The sequence below is a fragment of the Eurytemora carolleeae genome, unplaced genomic scaffold, assembly GCF_000591075.1.
Source record: "Eurytemora carolleeae unplaced genomic scaffold, Eaff_2.0 scaffold1388, whole genome shotgun sequence".
In the NCBI taxonomy this organism is placed as follows: domain Eukaryota; kingdom Metazoa; phylum Arthropoda; class Copepoda; order Calanoida; family Temoridae; genus Eurytemora; species Eurytemora carolleeae.
The window spans coordinates 553-18,697 of NW_019397278.1; the positions used below are offsets into that span (position 1 = coordinate 553).

The 18,145-nt window shown below is 31.5% G+C and overlaps 1 protein-coding gene across 1 annotated transcript; it reads left to right on the forward strand.

Annotated features, from left to right (window-relative positions):
* Positions 1-232: 232 nt before the first annotated feature.
* LOC111713218 (casein kinase I) lies at positions 233-17,471 on the forward strand (the record flags this gene model as incomplete). The annotated part of the gene is given in 11 exon segments (XM_023488042.1): positions 233-320; positions 5,829-5,912; positions 6,140-6,234; positions 8,351-8,472; positions 8,938-8,980; positions 10,159-10,245; positions 10,774-10,853; positions 13,408-13,469; positions 15,927-16,011; positions 16,587-16,780; positions 17,356-17,471. Coding segments are annotated over 11 exon segments (1,056 nt in total), but the record flags the coding sequence as incomplete, so codon positions are not given.
* Positions 17,472-18,145: the final 674 nt, after the last annotated feature.

Sequence of the window (18,145 nt, forward strand, 5' to 3'; positions counted from 1 at the left end):
TAAGGTAAATCATAAATGTTGTGCTTTATGATTAGCAATTTGTAAATCGGCCTTTCTATGACTATGGAAAATCCTTTATTATTTAAATGGCATTAGTCAGTGATCCATATTTTTACAGACATAACGGTTGGATCAATTAGTAAATGTAAACTGATTATGAAAAAGAAAGGGCTAAGAACCGCTCCTGAAATACGCCCTTTTGTAATGACTAGATATGAGTTTGATTCTGCAGGATTCTCCTGGAGATTCTCCTGCACCTACAGGAGCTGAGAATAGTGCTCTTACTATGGATACTCTAGCAGATACAACTACTAATATAGGTAACTATTCCAGCATGATCAATTACTTCTTTGATCATCTAAACAATAAATAAATTAGTTGCTTTTTGACAAGGATAGTGAATCAATCAACCAGTTTCCTATTCAAACAGCTAATAAACAAATCAACCAGTCAATTATCAAATACCTATCCAAGTACAATTATTTACCTATCCAAACAGATCAATTGATCAGTAACCTCAAACAGTTAACTAATCGATTTAATCAGTTACTTTAACAAACATATAATCAATAAATCAGTCAAGTACAAATACAAACAGGTAAATAATAAATTCATCAATTAACTTGTTTTACAGAAAATCAATAACTCAAAGGTTTTAACTTTTTATAATTTAACAAATTCATACTTTAATAAAAAAAAAATTAATAAACCAACCAATCACACTTGCAGTAAAGTAATAGGATTCAATAAGACACGTTCGGATTCAAAATTTTTTCTCTGTAGGTTTTACTTTTCTTACAAGCATACTTGAAAAATTGCATGAAAATATATGACATAATATATCAGAGTTTTTTCTTTGTTTTGAAAGGGGGAGAAATACACCCCTGGAAAAGAATATAAATGAATACATTCCTGGGTAAAATCCTGAATTTGAAACTTGTAAAAGCGCCAGGAAAACAGTTGAAATAGCTTAAAATGCCAATTTAAAATTTTAAGTTTTAACCTATGGACAAATTAACCTTAAGTGATCTGAAATATTTCAAATAGAATTCGATGTTTAGGAAAATTTTAATCTATATATAAGTTAGGATGTTTGTATGTGTCCAATAAACGTCAAAACGGCTGAACCAATCGGGTCTAATTTTTGTGTGGGAACCCACATGAGTCCAAGAAATGCTTATATCCATAACAATGCAAAGTTTAGCGCCTGAAAAAAATGTTGACAGTTGTTAGTTTCAAAAATTCACTTAATAAGACAAAAAAATCGACACAAATATTGGATATTGAGGAAAAAATTTGAAGCTACAGTTAAAGATAAAATTGACAATAGAACGAGGACGCGAAGCGCCTGAAAGGCAAAAAATAAGACGAGGTTTTATCGTCATAAGGAAACAGACAGTATAAATTCCGTACAATCGTCTCTGAAGTCTCATCCTTTGTGGGTAACCCTGTATATACTTTATCAATTGTCTAGAACATGAAAGCAAAGTTTCCCCAGACCTTTAAATTCCTGCTTTGTCATGCATCATGAATTCTACCCTTGCCCTTCAAACATTCAAAGATAAATATCAAGATAATACATTTCTCTTCTTTTATCAGACATATACTACATTTCTCTTATTTTATCAGACATATACTACATTTCTCTTCTTTTATCTGACATATACTACATTTCTTTCCTTTTATCAGACATATACTACATTTCTCTTCTTTTATCAGACATGTACTAAATTTCTCTTCTTTTAACAGACATACAATACATGTCTCTTCTTTTATCAGACATATACTACATTTCTTTCCTTTTATCAGACATATACTACATTTCTCTTCTTTTAACAGACATATACTACATTTCTCTTCTTTAACCCCAGACATATACTGCATTTCTCTTCTTTAACCAGACATATACAACATTTCTCTTCTTTTATCAGACATATACTACATTTCTCTTCTTCTATCAGACAGATACTACATTTCTTTCCTTTTAACAGACATATACTACATTTCTCTTCTTTTATCAGACATGTACTACATTTCTCTTCTTTTAACAGACATATGCAACATTTCTCTTCTTCTATCAGAAAGATACTACATTTCTTTCCTTTTAACAGACATATACTACACTTCTGTTCTTTTGTCAGACAGATACTATATTTCTTTCCTTTTATCAGACATATGCTACATTTCTCTTCTCTAACCAGACATATATACTACATTTCTCTTCTTTTATCAGACAGATACTACATTTCTTTCTTTTCAACAGACATATACTACATTTCTCTTCTTTTATCAGACATATACTACATTTCTCTTCTTTTATGAGATATATACTACATTTCTCTTCTTTTAACAGACATGTACTATATTTCTCTTCTTTTGTCATTCATATACTACATTTCTCTTCTTTTATCAGACATATACAACGTTTCTCTTCTTTTGTCAGACATATACTACATTTCTCTTCTTTTATCAGAAATATACTACATTTCTCTTCTTTTGTCATTCATATACAATATTTCTCTTTTTTATCCGACAAATGCTACATTTCTCTTATTTTATCAGACGTATACTACATTTCTCTTCTTTTATTAGACAGATACTACATTTCTGTTCTTTAATCAGACATATACTAAACTAAAGCAACCCCCGGCTTAAAGCTTGGTTTTAATATGCTTGAGGCCTTAGGCATGCTGCCTGAACGTCTTGTTTCAACTAAACCAGGATCTATATGTAGACCCCCTTTTAGTTATTAAATTTGATCATTTTATAGCTGTTAGGAACGCCCATGACAAAAGAAAGAAGATTGCAAAAATTTTGCAATTATTTTTGAATATTTACATTTACAGGGTGAAAGATTTTTTTTAAAAACGTAAATTTATTATATTTCGCACAATTTTTGTTTTCGTATATAAATGGTTTAACAATTGGATTTTGCAACATACGGTGGTAAGCGTTTACATCACCACAATGAAGACGACTTTTTATTTAAGTTTTGATTGTTAACAAGGTTTCTTCGAATTACAAGTTTGCAAGTAGTGAAAAAAAGCTTTTTTAATCGATAATTTCTTTTGACTTTTATGTTTCTGTGTATCCATGTTGTTTAACATCTAAGTTTAAATGAAATATTTAATTCGAAAATCGGCTTCTTTGTATTGATATAATCGCCTACCACTGTATGTATTTGGATTTTTGCAAATTTGCATCTGTTTTATTCGAGTCACATTCCCCAAACAAATACATTTAAATTTTTGTTTCAGGATAAAAATGTTTTTAAATGTTAAACTTTCTATTGTTCTAATTTGCCTTTATCTTAAGACCCCCCCCCTCTCCTCTCACCTGACAGCGGGTGACCTTGTAATACTAAAAGCTGTTTATTTTGTTTAGCATATAGAGAAGAATTCTTCCTGTAAAAAAGGGCATTAAGAGGGACGGGGAAAAAGGGATCTTAAAGCAGTGAAAATTAAGGTCCTAACATATTTTATGCATCATGTAGTACAGGAAAAACTTGAAAATTGTTTGGCTTTTCCTGTTTTTGTTGTTAAACTAGCTGAAGGGCCCGGCGTTGCCCGTGGAAAAAAAGAATTAAAATAAATTAAAAATTTTAAACAAAAAAAATCGATTTTTTTAGCCTATATCACCCCCCGGCCGGCCACCTATGAGTGTCCACAAAATAATTCAGCCCAATCGGTCCAGCCGTTTCGCCGGCTATTTGCAACATATATATATACGAATGTCTTGTTTTATTATATAGATTATAGATTTTAATTAATGAGTTTATAAATCAAATTTTAACTTGTTTTCCTAAACCCTATCCGCGAGGAGAAATGTTAAGAAAATGTTAAGTAAATATGCTAGATTACTCCCTAGGCAAAACATTTTTATAAATTTGCAAGTTTGCCAAAAAATAATCAAACTTTAAACATTTCATAACAAAGATAATCCCTATGTTTGCAAGCCTATCAGGATGAGATGTGAAATAGAGAAAACCAGGATTAAAAACTTTGTTTAATATTACACATTATTTCTATTAATCTATAAAATACACGCTCACACGCTCACAGCAATCCAAAGCTTGCAAGCTCTCAAGCAAAAACCTAAATACCAATTATCAAAAACCAATTATTTAAAACCTAAAGCTAATAATGATGCTTTAAAGTTCTAAAATGTACAATGTAGTACATTGTTCTTGTCTATGACTACAAAAAATCAAAGTCAAATCTTTAATAACCATCAAAGAAAGAATTCAACTGATTCTTGGGATTTACATCTGATATTTGGCCGCCATTTTGCCCTCCTCTTTTCAGCTGATTTCCACGTGGACTCACTTATAAATATATTAAATATCTTGTTTCTGATTGAAGCAGAATTTGATGACTCTACATGTAATTTTAAACTCTGAGAAAATTCACCCAAACAACAAAAATATCCAAAAGAAACTGACATTGAAGGGGAAATGTGTATAGTGCTAAGTGTAAAACGAAGTGCTAAGTGCGCTCAAACAGTTACAAACTTTATTGATTGATGGTATTACGAGTTGAACAATTTTCTAACATAGCTAGACATTTTGGCTTTGGCTTGCACGTTATACAAGTAAATATGGAGAAACTTATTGACAGCTACTCTTTGTTTCAATGTTTGTGTGTATTAATGATGTTCAGAAGCTTTATATAAATCAAAATTGAAATCAAAAGTCGTCTTCATTATACTGATCATCGCCTACCACAGTAGTTGAGTAGAATAACCAAAGATCGAGATCAATGATTGATCTTGACTCCACGATACAAGATTTTAGTTCATTTCATTCTAATTTAAATCTTGCATTTATTATAACTCAAACTCTTTTCAAAGAAATTATAAATTCATAATATTCCTTTTTTCTTACTGTTGGGATTTAAAGCAAACTGAAGTTTAATTGCAATTCTGGAATGCTCTGTAACATTACATACCATATAATTACGCTTTATGTAATTACACTTGTAATGATGACATGTTGCTATAATTTACTTTTTATAAATACACTTCATATAAAATGATTTTTCCAAACCTATATTTTTGGCCTTTTTGTCTTTTATAAATACAAAAAATATGCTTGTTAAAGGGAGTGTTCGCGAAAAATGAAAGGGGGTATAGGCTTAATGCGATAAAAAAGCGCTTTTGATTGCTACTAATCTTACTTCTATCTGTTGCGTCTATAAGGAGAAAATTGTTAAAAACGACTCACACCGAAGAACGCAGCGCCCATACAAATTCGGAAAGATGCAACATTCAACTCGGATCGTAAACAAATCAATTTAATTCCCAACAAATCATTCAGATATTACAAACAATAGTCATCGGTTATTTTTCGACGCATTCATACATAGTTAATATTTCATAATATTTTTGATTTTGTTTTTTTAGATTAATTTTCGCTGGCGCTGGATTTTCGAACATTCCTGGAAAATATGAAAATGTCGTCTTCATTATCAAAAATCCTCGAAACAGGAAAAAATGTAACTCTCAGATCATGAAAAATACAAAATATTATGAAATATCAACTATTTACGAATGCGTCGAAAAATAATCGATGACTATTGTTTGTAATATCTGAATGATTTGTTGGGAATTAAATAGATTTTTTACGATCCGAGTTGAATGTTGCATCTTTCCAAATTTGAATAAACACTACGTTCTTCGGTGTGAGTCGTTTTTAACAATTTTCTTCTTATGGACGCAACAGATAGAAGTAAAATTAGTAGCGATCAAAAGCGCTTTTTTATCGCATTAAGCCTATACCCCCTTTCATTTTTCGCGAACACTCCCTTTAAGAAAAAAAAAATATTTTTTAGGAGAGATGGACATTAGAATTGCCGGTAAATACAAGCTGGGGCGTAAAATTGGAGGAGGAGGTTCTTTTGGTGATATATACTTGGGTAATTATAGTTTCTATTCCTAGATAGTTTCTATTCCTAGATAGTTTCTATTCCTAGATAGTTTCTGTTCCTAGATAGTTTCTATTCCTAGATAGTTTCTATTCCTAGAAAGTTTCTATTCCTAAATAGTTTATATTCCTAGATAGGTTCTATTCCAAGATAGTTTCTATTCCTAGATAAGTCATATTCCTAGATTATGGTATAAGTATAAATAATATATTATTCAGCTACTGAAGTGAATACAGCGGAAGAAGTTGCAGTAAAATTAGAACATACACAAACAAAGCATCCTCAACTTCATATTGAATGCAAATTCTACAAGGTTAGTTAATCTATAGTGATAGCAATGCATAATAATAATTACTATTATAATAACGATAATAATTACAGAAAAAGAAAAAATTTTCTGTAAACATGAATTTTGAAAATCGTCCAATAACATGGTGGAAGACGACTTTGTTACTTTACACGGTGTATTTGAGAGATAAGCCATCTGTCCTACACACGTCCTAATGTTTATAAAAACTAGAAACAAGCATGTTGCAATTTTAAAATGTGAATGCCTAGGACTACAAAAAAAGTAAAATGGCGAGGTATAATTTCAAAGGCCATGGCACTGAGACACTTTAAAGTCGAGGTGGTTTAAAAAATTAATGAATAACTTTCAAAGTTGTAGTTGAGCTCAAAGGGGGGGGGGTTCGAAATGTGGCTCTAAGAACTGGCAGAGTTGGCTCCCTGGAGAAAGCAGTGGTGTTCGTCCTGTTCATATTGAGCTTGGATAATGTGACATAGAACACTCTGAGTTCAGAATGTCCCTGTCTATCTGTGAGAATTGACTTAAAGCAAGGTTGTACACCCATCTTATCTTCAGGATACTCCAGATTTTTTGAGAAATTGAGATGGTTTGAAGAAATCAAGAAAAATTATTTACCAGCGAACTCTATTCTATTCTCTGTAGATGTTACAGGATTGTACACAAATATACCTCAGGATGATGGTCTAGAATTCTATATAGAAGCTCTTGAACGCAGAACTGATAAATCTTTCTCTACGTCATTTTTGATTAAGCTGCTAAACATTTGTTTGAAAAATAACATAGTCGACGCGCGTTCCAATGTTCGGAGAATCTCGTCTCCAAAGATAGATAGATAAAACCTAATATGACGTCACTCTCACCTTTAAGATCAGTAATCTATTCAATGGCATCCAGGCGGGGTGGGGGGGGGGGGGGGTAGACTGATCTTATTTTAACTAATGAATGAATTGTCCTCGTTTCCTAGTTAGATAAATTAAGATTCTAATAAAGAAAGAAAGTTTTGAAGATATTAGGACTTTCCTCAGCTTTGCTGACAACATAAATATAAAAGTTTTAAATATGAAAATCTTAATTCTTAATCTAGAAAAAGAAGAAGAAAAAAACCCCAAAGATAATTTTGTATATATATATATTATATATATGCAAACTAGACAGTAAAAACGGTACAATTTATGAGAGATTACTGGTACAATTTTGTGACCTAGTAGCTCCTCTGGTTTTGAGCATACGCAGAAGTTTGAGAAAAGTAAATTTATTGATTTTATCTTTTAAAAGCGAGTGTGCTTATACACTAACTAAACTCTGAATTATTTAATTTATATGTTATGCATTGAACAATAATTTGTATTGTTTTGTTATCTAGCTTGGTGCTATAATATTACAAACATTAAACCAATATTGCATGTGCTTTAGTATAGGTCAGACTTGTATTGCACTGCACATGTCTAATTCGGCCCAGTGGCCGGCAGCATTATCATTTACCATACTGTACACTGTACACACCTCATATCTCTATGTATGTACTGTCTGTGGGCGGTAATGTAAACACAATATGAATGTCGAAGTCTGACATGGGATCCATCTTTCACATAAAAAAATCAATGAAATATTCTGGTCATAGGAAACAATTATGTGAATTATCAAAAGTATTCAAATTTAATGCTTTTAACCTCCTCGGATACTAAACGAACACTGATGCATATATTCTTGTTTACAAATTCCGCCTAGAGAGAACTGGTTTCAATATGTACGCAGAGTAAACGCAACTTCAGTTAACTTTTCTTGCATTATAAACTTGGTTTGGGTGTTGTTTGTTTATTTGTATAGCTGATCATAACTCAGGAACCTCGTAACCAATTTGCCTCTACTTTGATTTGGGAACCCTGTAACGCACAACCTACGTGTACATTTAAATATCCGAGCTGGGCCAACCTTTTCCGTCCTAGTTTGGACTGTACCGCCAACTATACAGTTTCTAAAGCGGCAGACCTGTACAACCATGGAAATACTCATAGCGTGGTGGTTTAAAAATTACAAATCTAGTAGGTCAACTTTTTATTAAAAAATAATTGTTTCCGGCCAACGCTGGGTTCCCAAGCTAGTTTAAGTTCAATTTGTTTAGGTGATGCAAGGGGGAGTAGGAATCCCTGTTGTGTACTACTACGGTACAGAGGGGGAGTACAATGTTATGGTTATGGAACTACTCGGTCCCAGCTTAGAGGATTTATTTAACTTCTGTAACAGGTACTCGGTCCCAGAAAAGAAATTTATTTTGACAGAGATAAAGTGTCTACCTGAAAATAGCTAGTTTAATAAAAGTTATAAAATTTTAAATGAATGCACTTGTATGGGGCTTATGTAACACTTGTATCACAATCTAATTTTTATATCTTTGCAACCTGATGTCGTAGACCTTAAATTTTTCACCCTATGAATTCTGTTGGTTCTAATAGTCAAAGTTTGAAATGTCAAATTAGAATCTGTGGAAATTTTTTTCTTATTTTTAAATATAGACCATTTTGAGACGTATAGAGAGAACAACTAAAAATATTCAAAATTTTATTTTTGATTTGTTAGAAATATGTTTTAAACCACAAATATTATTTATGGAATATTTTAATTTCTTTTTACCCAGCTTATCAAAACTTTTGCAGAACATCCCCTTATTGAGTTTTTTGTTGAAAATAAAGTTATTAAATTATATTTCAGGAAACTGAGTTTAAAAACTGTATTACTCCTGGCAGATCAGCTGGTACACTTTTCTTTTTATTCATCTATCTATTTATCTATCTATCTATCTATCTATATATCTATCTATATTTCTTCTATCCATCTTTCTATGTATCTATCTATATATCTATCTATCTATCACTATCTATCTATCTATCTATCTATCTATCTATCTATCTATCTATCTATCTATCTATCTATCTATCTATCTATCTATCTATCTATCTAACTATCCAGCTTTCTATCTATATCGATGACTGAGTAACCCACACAAGAAGAAACTTTAATTACGTTAAAAAAATGTTGTTATTACAAAATAGAATTTAGGTTTATTCCTAACATATTTCGAAGACAAATTATTTACGAACAAAAATTGTCTTTTGTAAACTTTTCATAATTAAAAGAAAATCTCAGTCAAATATTCGCCACTGAAGTCAAAATGTTTTTACTTTTTAAGCTGCTAAAACATCCCAATAAACAATGAAAACTATCTCAAATCGAGATTAAATTGTCATTTAATCGTGAGCACTCAAAAACTTCAAAATTTATTTTTACATCTTACATTTTCTATACCAAGGTACTAATGCAAGGAAAGTTACTGTCTTTGGGCGGAAAAGTAAACACAAGACGGATGTCGAAGCCTGAGATGGAATCCATTTTCACAAAAATAATTTTTGAAATATTCTGGTCATAGGAAACTATTATGTGAATTTTCAAAATTATCAAAATTAAATGTTTTTAACCTCCTTGGATACTAAACGAACACTGATGCATTTATTCTTGTTTACAAATTCCGCCCAGAGAGAACTAGTTTCAATATGTACGCAGCGTATACGCGACGCTACCGCAATTAACTTTCCTTGCATTAGTACCTTGTTCGGCACAATCTTTGTCATTCATTAACAGCCGTCTCTGAATTTTTTATTAAATATTCGGGTGTTTTACAAGTCGTCTCTGAATTACCAAATGTATTGTGACACCCTCACGCACCTCTGACCCTTTAGTAAAAGTTAATTTAAAGTCTGACCGCGTCAACCTTGTTGCACTGGCCAGTCCTATATTGAGTGTGCGCTTTATTTACACAATGTCCGGGCGATACAGTACAAACTGGGACGGAAAGGTTGACCCGGCTCGGAAATTCAAATGTACTATACGGCTGCCTATGTAATATGAATTATCACTTTGTATAAATATTTCTAGATCAGCAGAATAGAGTTTATCCATGGGAAGAACTTTATCCACCGTGATATGAAGCCTGATAATTTTCTCATGGGTCTGGGGAAAAAGGTAAATCTTCCCGATAGCGGGGGAAATATTTTTATGGGGGGGGGGAAATATTTTCATGGATTGAAATTTAAAATTTTATCTTTGAAAAGCCTTATCTATACTTAAAGAAACTGTAAGCGTAATTTCAAGTGACCCTCCAGGCAAAGTTGGCAATACCCGATTTACAACGATACCCTCGAAACCTTAATCTGATCAAAAATGTGTAAGATAACGTTGTTATAAGAAACAAAACCATAGATAGCCAAATCATACTTGAGCAGATAAAGTTTTCATTGGAATAACTTAACATTGCCATCTTTGCAAGGATGGTCACTTTTAAATACAAAAATATTTATGCTTTTTGCTAAAAATGAAGGATCAAAAATACATTTATGATTAAGTTTGAATGAAAAAGGTTATATTTATTACGGTTTGGCAATAAGTGTTTCAATCCTCTACTTTCTGCAATGAAATTCTTAATCTTAATCGCCATATTGAATTCAAAATTTTAGATAAATTTAAATAAATATATTTGGTAAAATTATGCAGGGAAACCTTGTGTATGTGATAGATTTTGGACTTGCAAAAAAGTTTCGTGACCAGCGAACACATCAGCATATTCCATACAGGTACATAATAATATGAATTAAATCTTTGACACAAACTCAAATTTTATTATCTCCCAGAGCCTTCGATTAAAAAGCTTCGGCTCGAGTCGTAATTCGTTCAACCCAGGTTTAAGGCTCAATCTTAGACGACTAACTCTGACGACATCTTGTGTCACGTGATTGACAGCTGAAAGATCTTCGGCTTGACTTACGAAGTTAGGCCCACTGAAAATAAAACCGACCTTGGTTGGTTTTAGTGTAGAATTCGTCGCAATGTTGAGTCTTACTCTAATCAAATCCACAAAAATTCTCAAATACGATATTAAACCGGTTTTTATCAACTCAACTATGTGGATTATTAGTTGCAAACTTGCAACTTGTCTCAAGACTCGAGCCATGCCCGTAAATAAGGCTTAATGATAGCTTAGACCTGAGTCGTATTTACCGAATTTTAAATCGCGGGCTCTGATATTGTAAACCTTTGATATTTTGAAATCAGATCATATATTTGACCAAACAGAGATGGAATTTAAAGAATTTGAGCCGCGGTTTAAATTCGCCAAAATCCAGTTTAAATAGTTTAAATTAAGCGCCGGCTTAAATCTTGAAACATTTGATACAATTTTAAGTGGAACCAACCATATTTAAACCGCGGCTTAAATTAAAACCGCCGCTCAAATTCTTTAAATTCGGCCACAGAACTCATAAATTTTCTATTGCAAAAGTCTACGACATCGACATAGGGATTATTAAAAATCACAGTGTGTGGCAAAGACTTAATACTTTTAAGATTTTATGAAACTATTGTGTAATTTATCATTCTTACTCACTTCATCATAAATTTCATAATGAACGTGCTATAAAGTAATCATCGTGCTATAAAGTTAAATTAGCTGTACATTATAGCACGTCTGCTTTTAAGTTTTGATTGGTTCCCGGATTTTTCAAAAAATTTATGACATTTCCAAAATATGTTTTTCAATTAAAATGAAACTAATATATAATCAACTTTATTTTGACTTCTGCTTTGTTTTAAAACTTAATTGATCTAGACATAGCCACTAAAATAAGACAAGTACACAAACTTTTCATAAAATTACCTATATCACTATTATTTTGGTACGACGTGCTATAAAGTTTTTGGACTTCAATTGTCTCTATATCTCGAAGGTTATCGTCTTTTTAGATTATATTATTTTGTTCCTAGCTAAAGCTAGTGACCAAATTAAATCTGAAAGGGCTTGAACCTTCTCGATAAAGAGAAAATTTCTGTCAAAAAAAAAATTATATAACTGCGAACCAAAATAATTTAATGTTATAAATAGTTATTATCAATGTTTGGGTAGAAATATTAATATTTTTATATGAATTAGCTGGCCTTTTCAATTCACTGTTAATCTTTTGAAGTTATGTTTCTTGTATACTAAATATACGAGTTATTAACTCATGTCAACTAAATAAAATAATATTTTGATAAAATTGTGTTTTTTTCTGCTCATACTACCATTTTTTCGTCAAAAAGCTACTACACAGTTACATGTTCATACAAATTTTTCTTGGATTCTAATTTTATCAGAATGTTTTGAATTGGATTTAAACAAGTATTTTTCCAGTAAATCAAATTAAATTATTTTAAGGCGGGCTAAAAATAAATATGAAATACGTCTGAAGAAGCCAAATATAGTTTTTTGTGATGTTTTCGAAACAAATTGTTAATATTACAACAGTTTTTGATTTTTGGTTGGTTGTATTGACGTAACTTGGCGATTTTAACAGTTTAACAACATATGGTTCTTTTGATGCCTATAGTAATCGGTTTAAAATAACCTGCTAGAAATTAGTAAAAAATTAATTTTACTAAAAAAGGTTTTAAAGTTAACTTCTCAAAGAAAAACATGTTTTCTCTATATACAGGGCTACCCATAAAGGATGAGTCTGCATCAGACGATTTGAAAGTTTTAAAATATGACGACCCCAAGTTTGAATTAAGTCTTCTTGTCTTTAAATGGCTTATTCAATGATTTAAAAAGGAAAGAAAGAAGTTTATTGTTGCTGAAACCATGATAATGACGAAGAAAATAGACAGAATAAATTTCGCACAATCGGCTCTAAAGTCTCATCCTTTGTGGATAACACTGTATTATTCTAATATCTAAGACCAATCCTACAAGAAGTAATAAAAGTGGAATTGTAAAAATCGACCCCCCCCCCCTTCCCCCTTCTTCTATCATTATCCTTCTCCTCCTATTGTAATGTTATATTTAAAATATGAAAGCCGGACAAGTTGCATAAAATAATGATCCTTGACTTTACAAGATGAATAGTGTTAAATATGGCTAAATGTTCGAGTTATAAATATGACTGACGTACGTTCAAAGTTTAAAATTTGAATAAAAATTTTTTAAAAAAATAAACGTTTATTATTTTCCAAATTAATGAACTTTAAGTTTATTTTCTTAACTAAAAAGACTTATAAATTTGTTTAAAGATAGGATATTTATGATTCAATTATAAGTAAAATATATCGAATATTATCATTTATTACTATACTTCTATTACACAAATTATTTTTTAGAGAAAACAAAAACTTGACGGGGACTGCTCGATATACAAGTATAAATACTCATCTAGGAATAGGTTGGTTGCATTTATTTGTACAAAATAATAAAGTAGTAATCTCTATTTTTATGTTTGTTTGTATTTTCGATCCAAATTCAGAAACTCCATGACCGATTTGTCTCAAATTTTGATTGGGTATCTGAGAAGAACCATGAGAATATGTTCCTAGATTGATTTTTCTAGGTTAAGTGGGTCGACTTATATAATAGTCAAAATCGGAAGGTTTACGAATGATTGAAATTTTAAAAATTTGTGCTTAAAAGTTTTTTATTTTTGTAAAATTTTGAAAATGCGCGAAAAAATATTATGAAATCCGCAAACTTTTTTTGTTTTTGTTTTATACTGTACAAAGAGAAGATGCTCACAGATAAAGCCACAATTAAAAGTTTAAATAGAAGATGGGCGTGAAGCGCCCTGAATTTCTAGTATTTATACAATCCTTTAGTTTTCTATATTTATATAATCCTCTAGTTTTCTATATTTAGATAATCATCTAGTTTTCTATATATAGATAATCCTCTAGTTTTCTATATATATAGATAATCCTCTAGTTTTCTATATTTAGATAATTCTCTAGTTTTCTATATTTAGATAATTCTCCAGTTTTCCATATTTAGATAATCCTCTAGTTTTCTATATATATAGATAATCCTGTAGTTTTTTATATTTAGATAATTCTCTAGTTTTCTATATTTAGATAATTCTCCAGTTTTCCATATTTAGATAATCCTCTAGTTTTCTATATATAGATAATCCTCTAGTTTTCCATAATTAGATAATCCTCTAGTTTTCCATATTTAGATAATCCTCTAGTTTTCTATATTTAGATAATTCTCTAGTTTTCTATATTTAGATTCATTCATAGTCATATTTTTTATTCAACTACAAAGCACGAGATAATACAAATAAAAAATCACAATTTACTATGTAGTTTGGACCCGCCTAACCAGAGTAGGTTGTTTTAATTGGTTGGCCCACTATAAACGAATGAGAATTGAAGATAAAAACAATGTACATTGTACATTTTAAAAATAAGAATGATAATAAATCAGGTAAAAGGTAAGGAGGAGGTTAGGGAGTATAAAGAAAAGAAGATAATCCTCTAATTTTCTGTAATCAGATAATCCTCTAGTTTTCTATATTTAGATAATCCTCTAGTTTTCTATATTCAGATATACCATAAAGTTTTCGTTACCTAGTTAACAAATACCTTATCAACAAAATATAGAAAAATAAAAGTATTATTCTATATTTTGTAAAGCCTCCAGTTTCGTTATTTAGATAAAGATTTCTTCATCCCTACATGTCTTGAAAATTCACATTGAGTTTTATATTTGGGTTTTCATAAAACTCTTGGAGCCAAGAACTTTTTATTAGTGCTAAGCCACAACCTTAACTAAGTGTTCTGACGCCTAATCGCCTACCACTTTAGCAGTTTGTTTGTAAAATCAAAATTGCGAACTTTTTTTCAAATCTCAAGCAATCTGTTCGAATAAAAAAAATCGTTTATTTTGCAGGATTTCTGCCGAATTATCGACAAAACATCGCGAAAACTCAAACAAAAAATAGCTTATCTGTCAATCATCCAACTTTTGCGCCAGATAAGCAATGTTTTGTTAATTAAAAGCGATTTTTTACGCTTATTTGGCAGTCATTTAACAGAAAACAATGTATTACCTAATGATTATATCCATAAAAAGTTCTCGGCTCTATTTCTATGTAAGCTTGTTTCCAAGTATATTTTAGCCTCATAAATCTACCCGACTTGCAATTGTAAATAGTTGTTTAGAATATATAGGCTAAACAACATTTACAATGAAAATGAGATTATACAGATCGGACAAGGGAAGTTGTTTGTTTTAAAGCTATTTTCGTCTATGATAACTCTTAAAATCATTCTTTTTTATATTGTCAGACAGGGATCATGGTAAACTAAATGTGTGGGTTGACGTGAAGATTTTTCATATTTGCTATATTTTACTTGTAAAAAGTATACTTTTCTGTTGGTCTATATATTTTAAATATTTAACTGTAAAAAGGCATTACTTTTTTTGGCAGATTTTAATTTTTGAAAATTCGATCATCCATAAACCTTCCATAAATATATAGACTATTTTAATTCTGAACTTTTCAAAACTTAAAAAAATTTTACAGAATAAAAATCTTTCAAGAACAATTTTTTTTATTTTGATTATTCCTAAACCTCCCCTGGGGTCAAGCGAGGTGCTACAACGAATTTGGGCCCGATCGGTTCAGCCGTTTTGGCGTTTATTGGATACAAACAAACAAACAAACAAACAAAGTATATGAATAGATTGCAAAGATATTATTGTGAACAAAATTTGCCAAAAAAAAAAACAGATGACTGTCCCTCTGATCCTATCTGTATAATCTGTGAACGATGACATATTGTCCCTCTTATCCTATCTGTCTAATCTGTGAACGATGGCATATCTAAATTGGGTTGTTTTTCAGAACAGTCTCGGAGAGATGATATGGAAGCTCTGGGATATATACTAATTTACTTCCTACAGGGTACACTACCATGGCAGGGACTCAGGCAGGAAAACCATCAACTAGACTAAACTATTTTTTGTCTGCATACTGTTTATCAGCTTGATATAAATCAAAACTGAAATCGAAAGTCGTCTTAATTGTATTGATATATGCGACAGCGACCGTAGATGACGACAAGTCTTTGTAAAAATATAAGTTGTGTCTGATTTTGAAAACTGATTAATTGTTTTTCTTCAATGCAATACAATACTTTTGTATCAGATATCCTCCAGGTGAAACATCTTCTAATTAAGTCTTAAAGTTTCAAATTCAACAAAAACAAGGATAGAGAGAATTTAAGATGTCCAGGTGTCCGAACAAAATACATGGAAATATTTTTCAATCCACAACATTAATTCGTTAATCTAATAATAGTTAAAAATACTTAAACAATAATCAATATATTCTCCTAAATTCTGGGATTCACAAAATGTGGTCTGTGTGTGTTTTAAAAACAAACTGAGATGTCTTGTTATAACCACTAACTAAGCCGAATTTTGAATTAATAGAAGATGATTTCAATGACAACACTGAAAATCAATGTTAATAAAAAATCTGAATAATTGTGTGTTGATGCAGGGCCAAAACTAAAGCTCAGAAATATGAAAAGATCAGTGAAAAGAAACTATCTACCCCTGTAGAGGAACTGTGTGCAGGGGCACCAGGTAAACAATTTGTAAAGAACAAGCAGGGGGTCATTTGGTCCCACCCCCCTCCCGCCGTTCCTTATATAAATACTTCTAGAACTAGAAATATGATTTTTGTTTTGGGAGGTGGGATGATATAATTTTTGTCAAGTTTATTTTTGAAATCAAATTAATGTGTCTCCGTAATAAAAAGATGGACCTTCATATTCAAATGATTCATTTTAGTTTTTTAGATATATTTTTACTCGCAAATCATATTCGGTTTCAGGGGGTCAGTCCATTACCCCCCCCCCCCTCTTACAGAAATTATGGGTTGGTGTACCCCCCCTGGATTTGTACAAAGTCATTACTCTGAAGGCTTTTTAACACTAAAAATAAACATAGAAACTACTTGTAGTCTCCTGTAAGAAAAATTAGCATGATTTTAGAAGCATTATTTACTAAAAGATCAATAATAATAATCGGAGGAAATAAGAAATAATTCTCCCTTTATTAGAATAATATGAAAGGATATGTATACGGTGGAATAATATTAATGATGAATAACGTTAGATATTTCTTTTTACCGTTTTTAGATAAATAACTAACTAACCTATCCCTCTCTGTACATATGTATGTATGTTAAAATAAATTCGAAATATAAGGAAGACGATTTTTCCGACTCAAATGCCGACGTTAATTCTCAATGTTTGTGTACACAGGAAGCAAGCACACCACATGTGTCAAATCCCCGCTCACCTTAGATCCCCGCTTCAACCGGCAGTCAGTTACGAACACTCATATTCACAACTCCATCTCTACCCTGGCTCCTCCATGATGATGATGCAGATACTCAGCGCAACGCACCTGTAGATCTGCCCCACCAACATGAAGCTCTACATCACCCCCCCTGACTCCTCCATGATGATGATGCAGATACTCAGCGCAACGCACCTGTAGATCTGCCCCACCAACATGAAGCTCTACATCACCCCCCCTGACTCCTCCATGATGATGATGCAGATACTCAGCGCAACGCACCTGTAGATCTGCCCCACCAACATGAAGCTCTACATCACCCCCCCTGACTCCTCCATGATGATGATGCAGATNCTGTACAGTACCCTGTACAATTACAACTGTACACTACCCTGTACAACTACAACTGTATACTACCCTTAAGTATAATCGTTGTTTGATTAAGTATTAATTAGATATTCATGTATGAGTTCTTTTTTTCATTTGTGGTTTCTCGTTAAAGAGTCAGATGAACGACTTGTCTTCCTCATTTTTGGTTAGATTAATTTTTCAAGGGTACCGTTGTAAATCGGCCATTGCTATCTTTCCATGAAAGATCACTTGAAGTTACAGTCCCTTTAAAGGCACTGCATAAATACTGTTAAAGCACGTAATATTTTATGCTATGAAAAATGCAAGGAAAGAAATGACAAAAAAAAACAATTGTTTTTAGTTCGTTTTTATTAGTTTTTATGCATGCATAAATTGTCACAG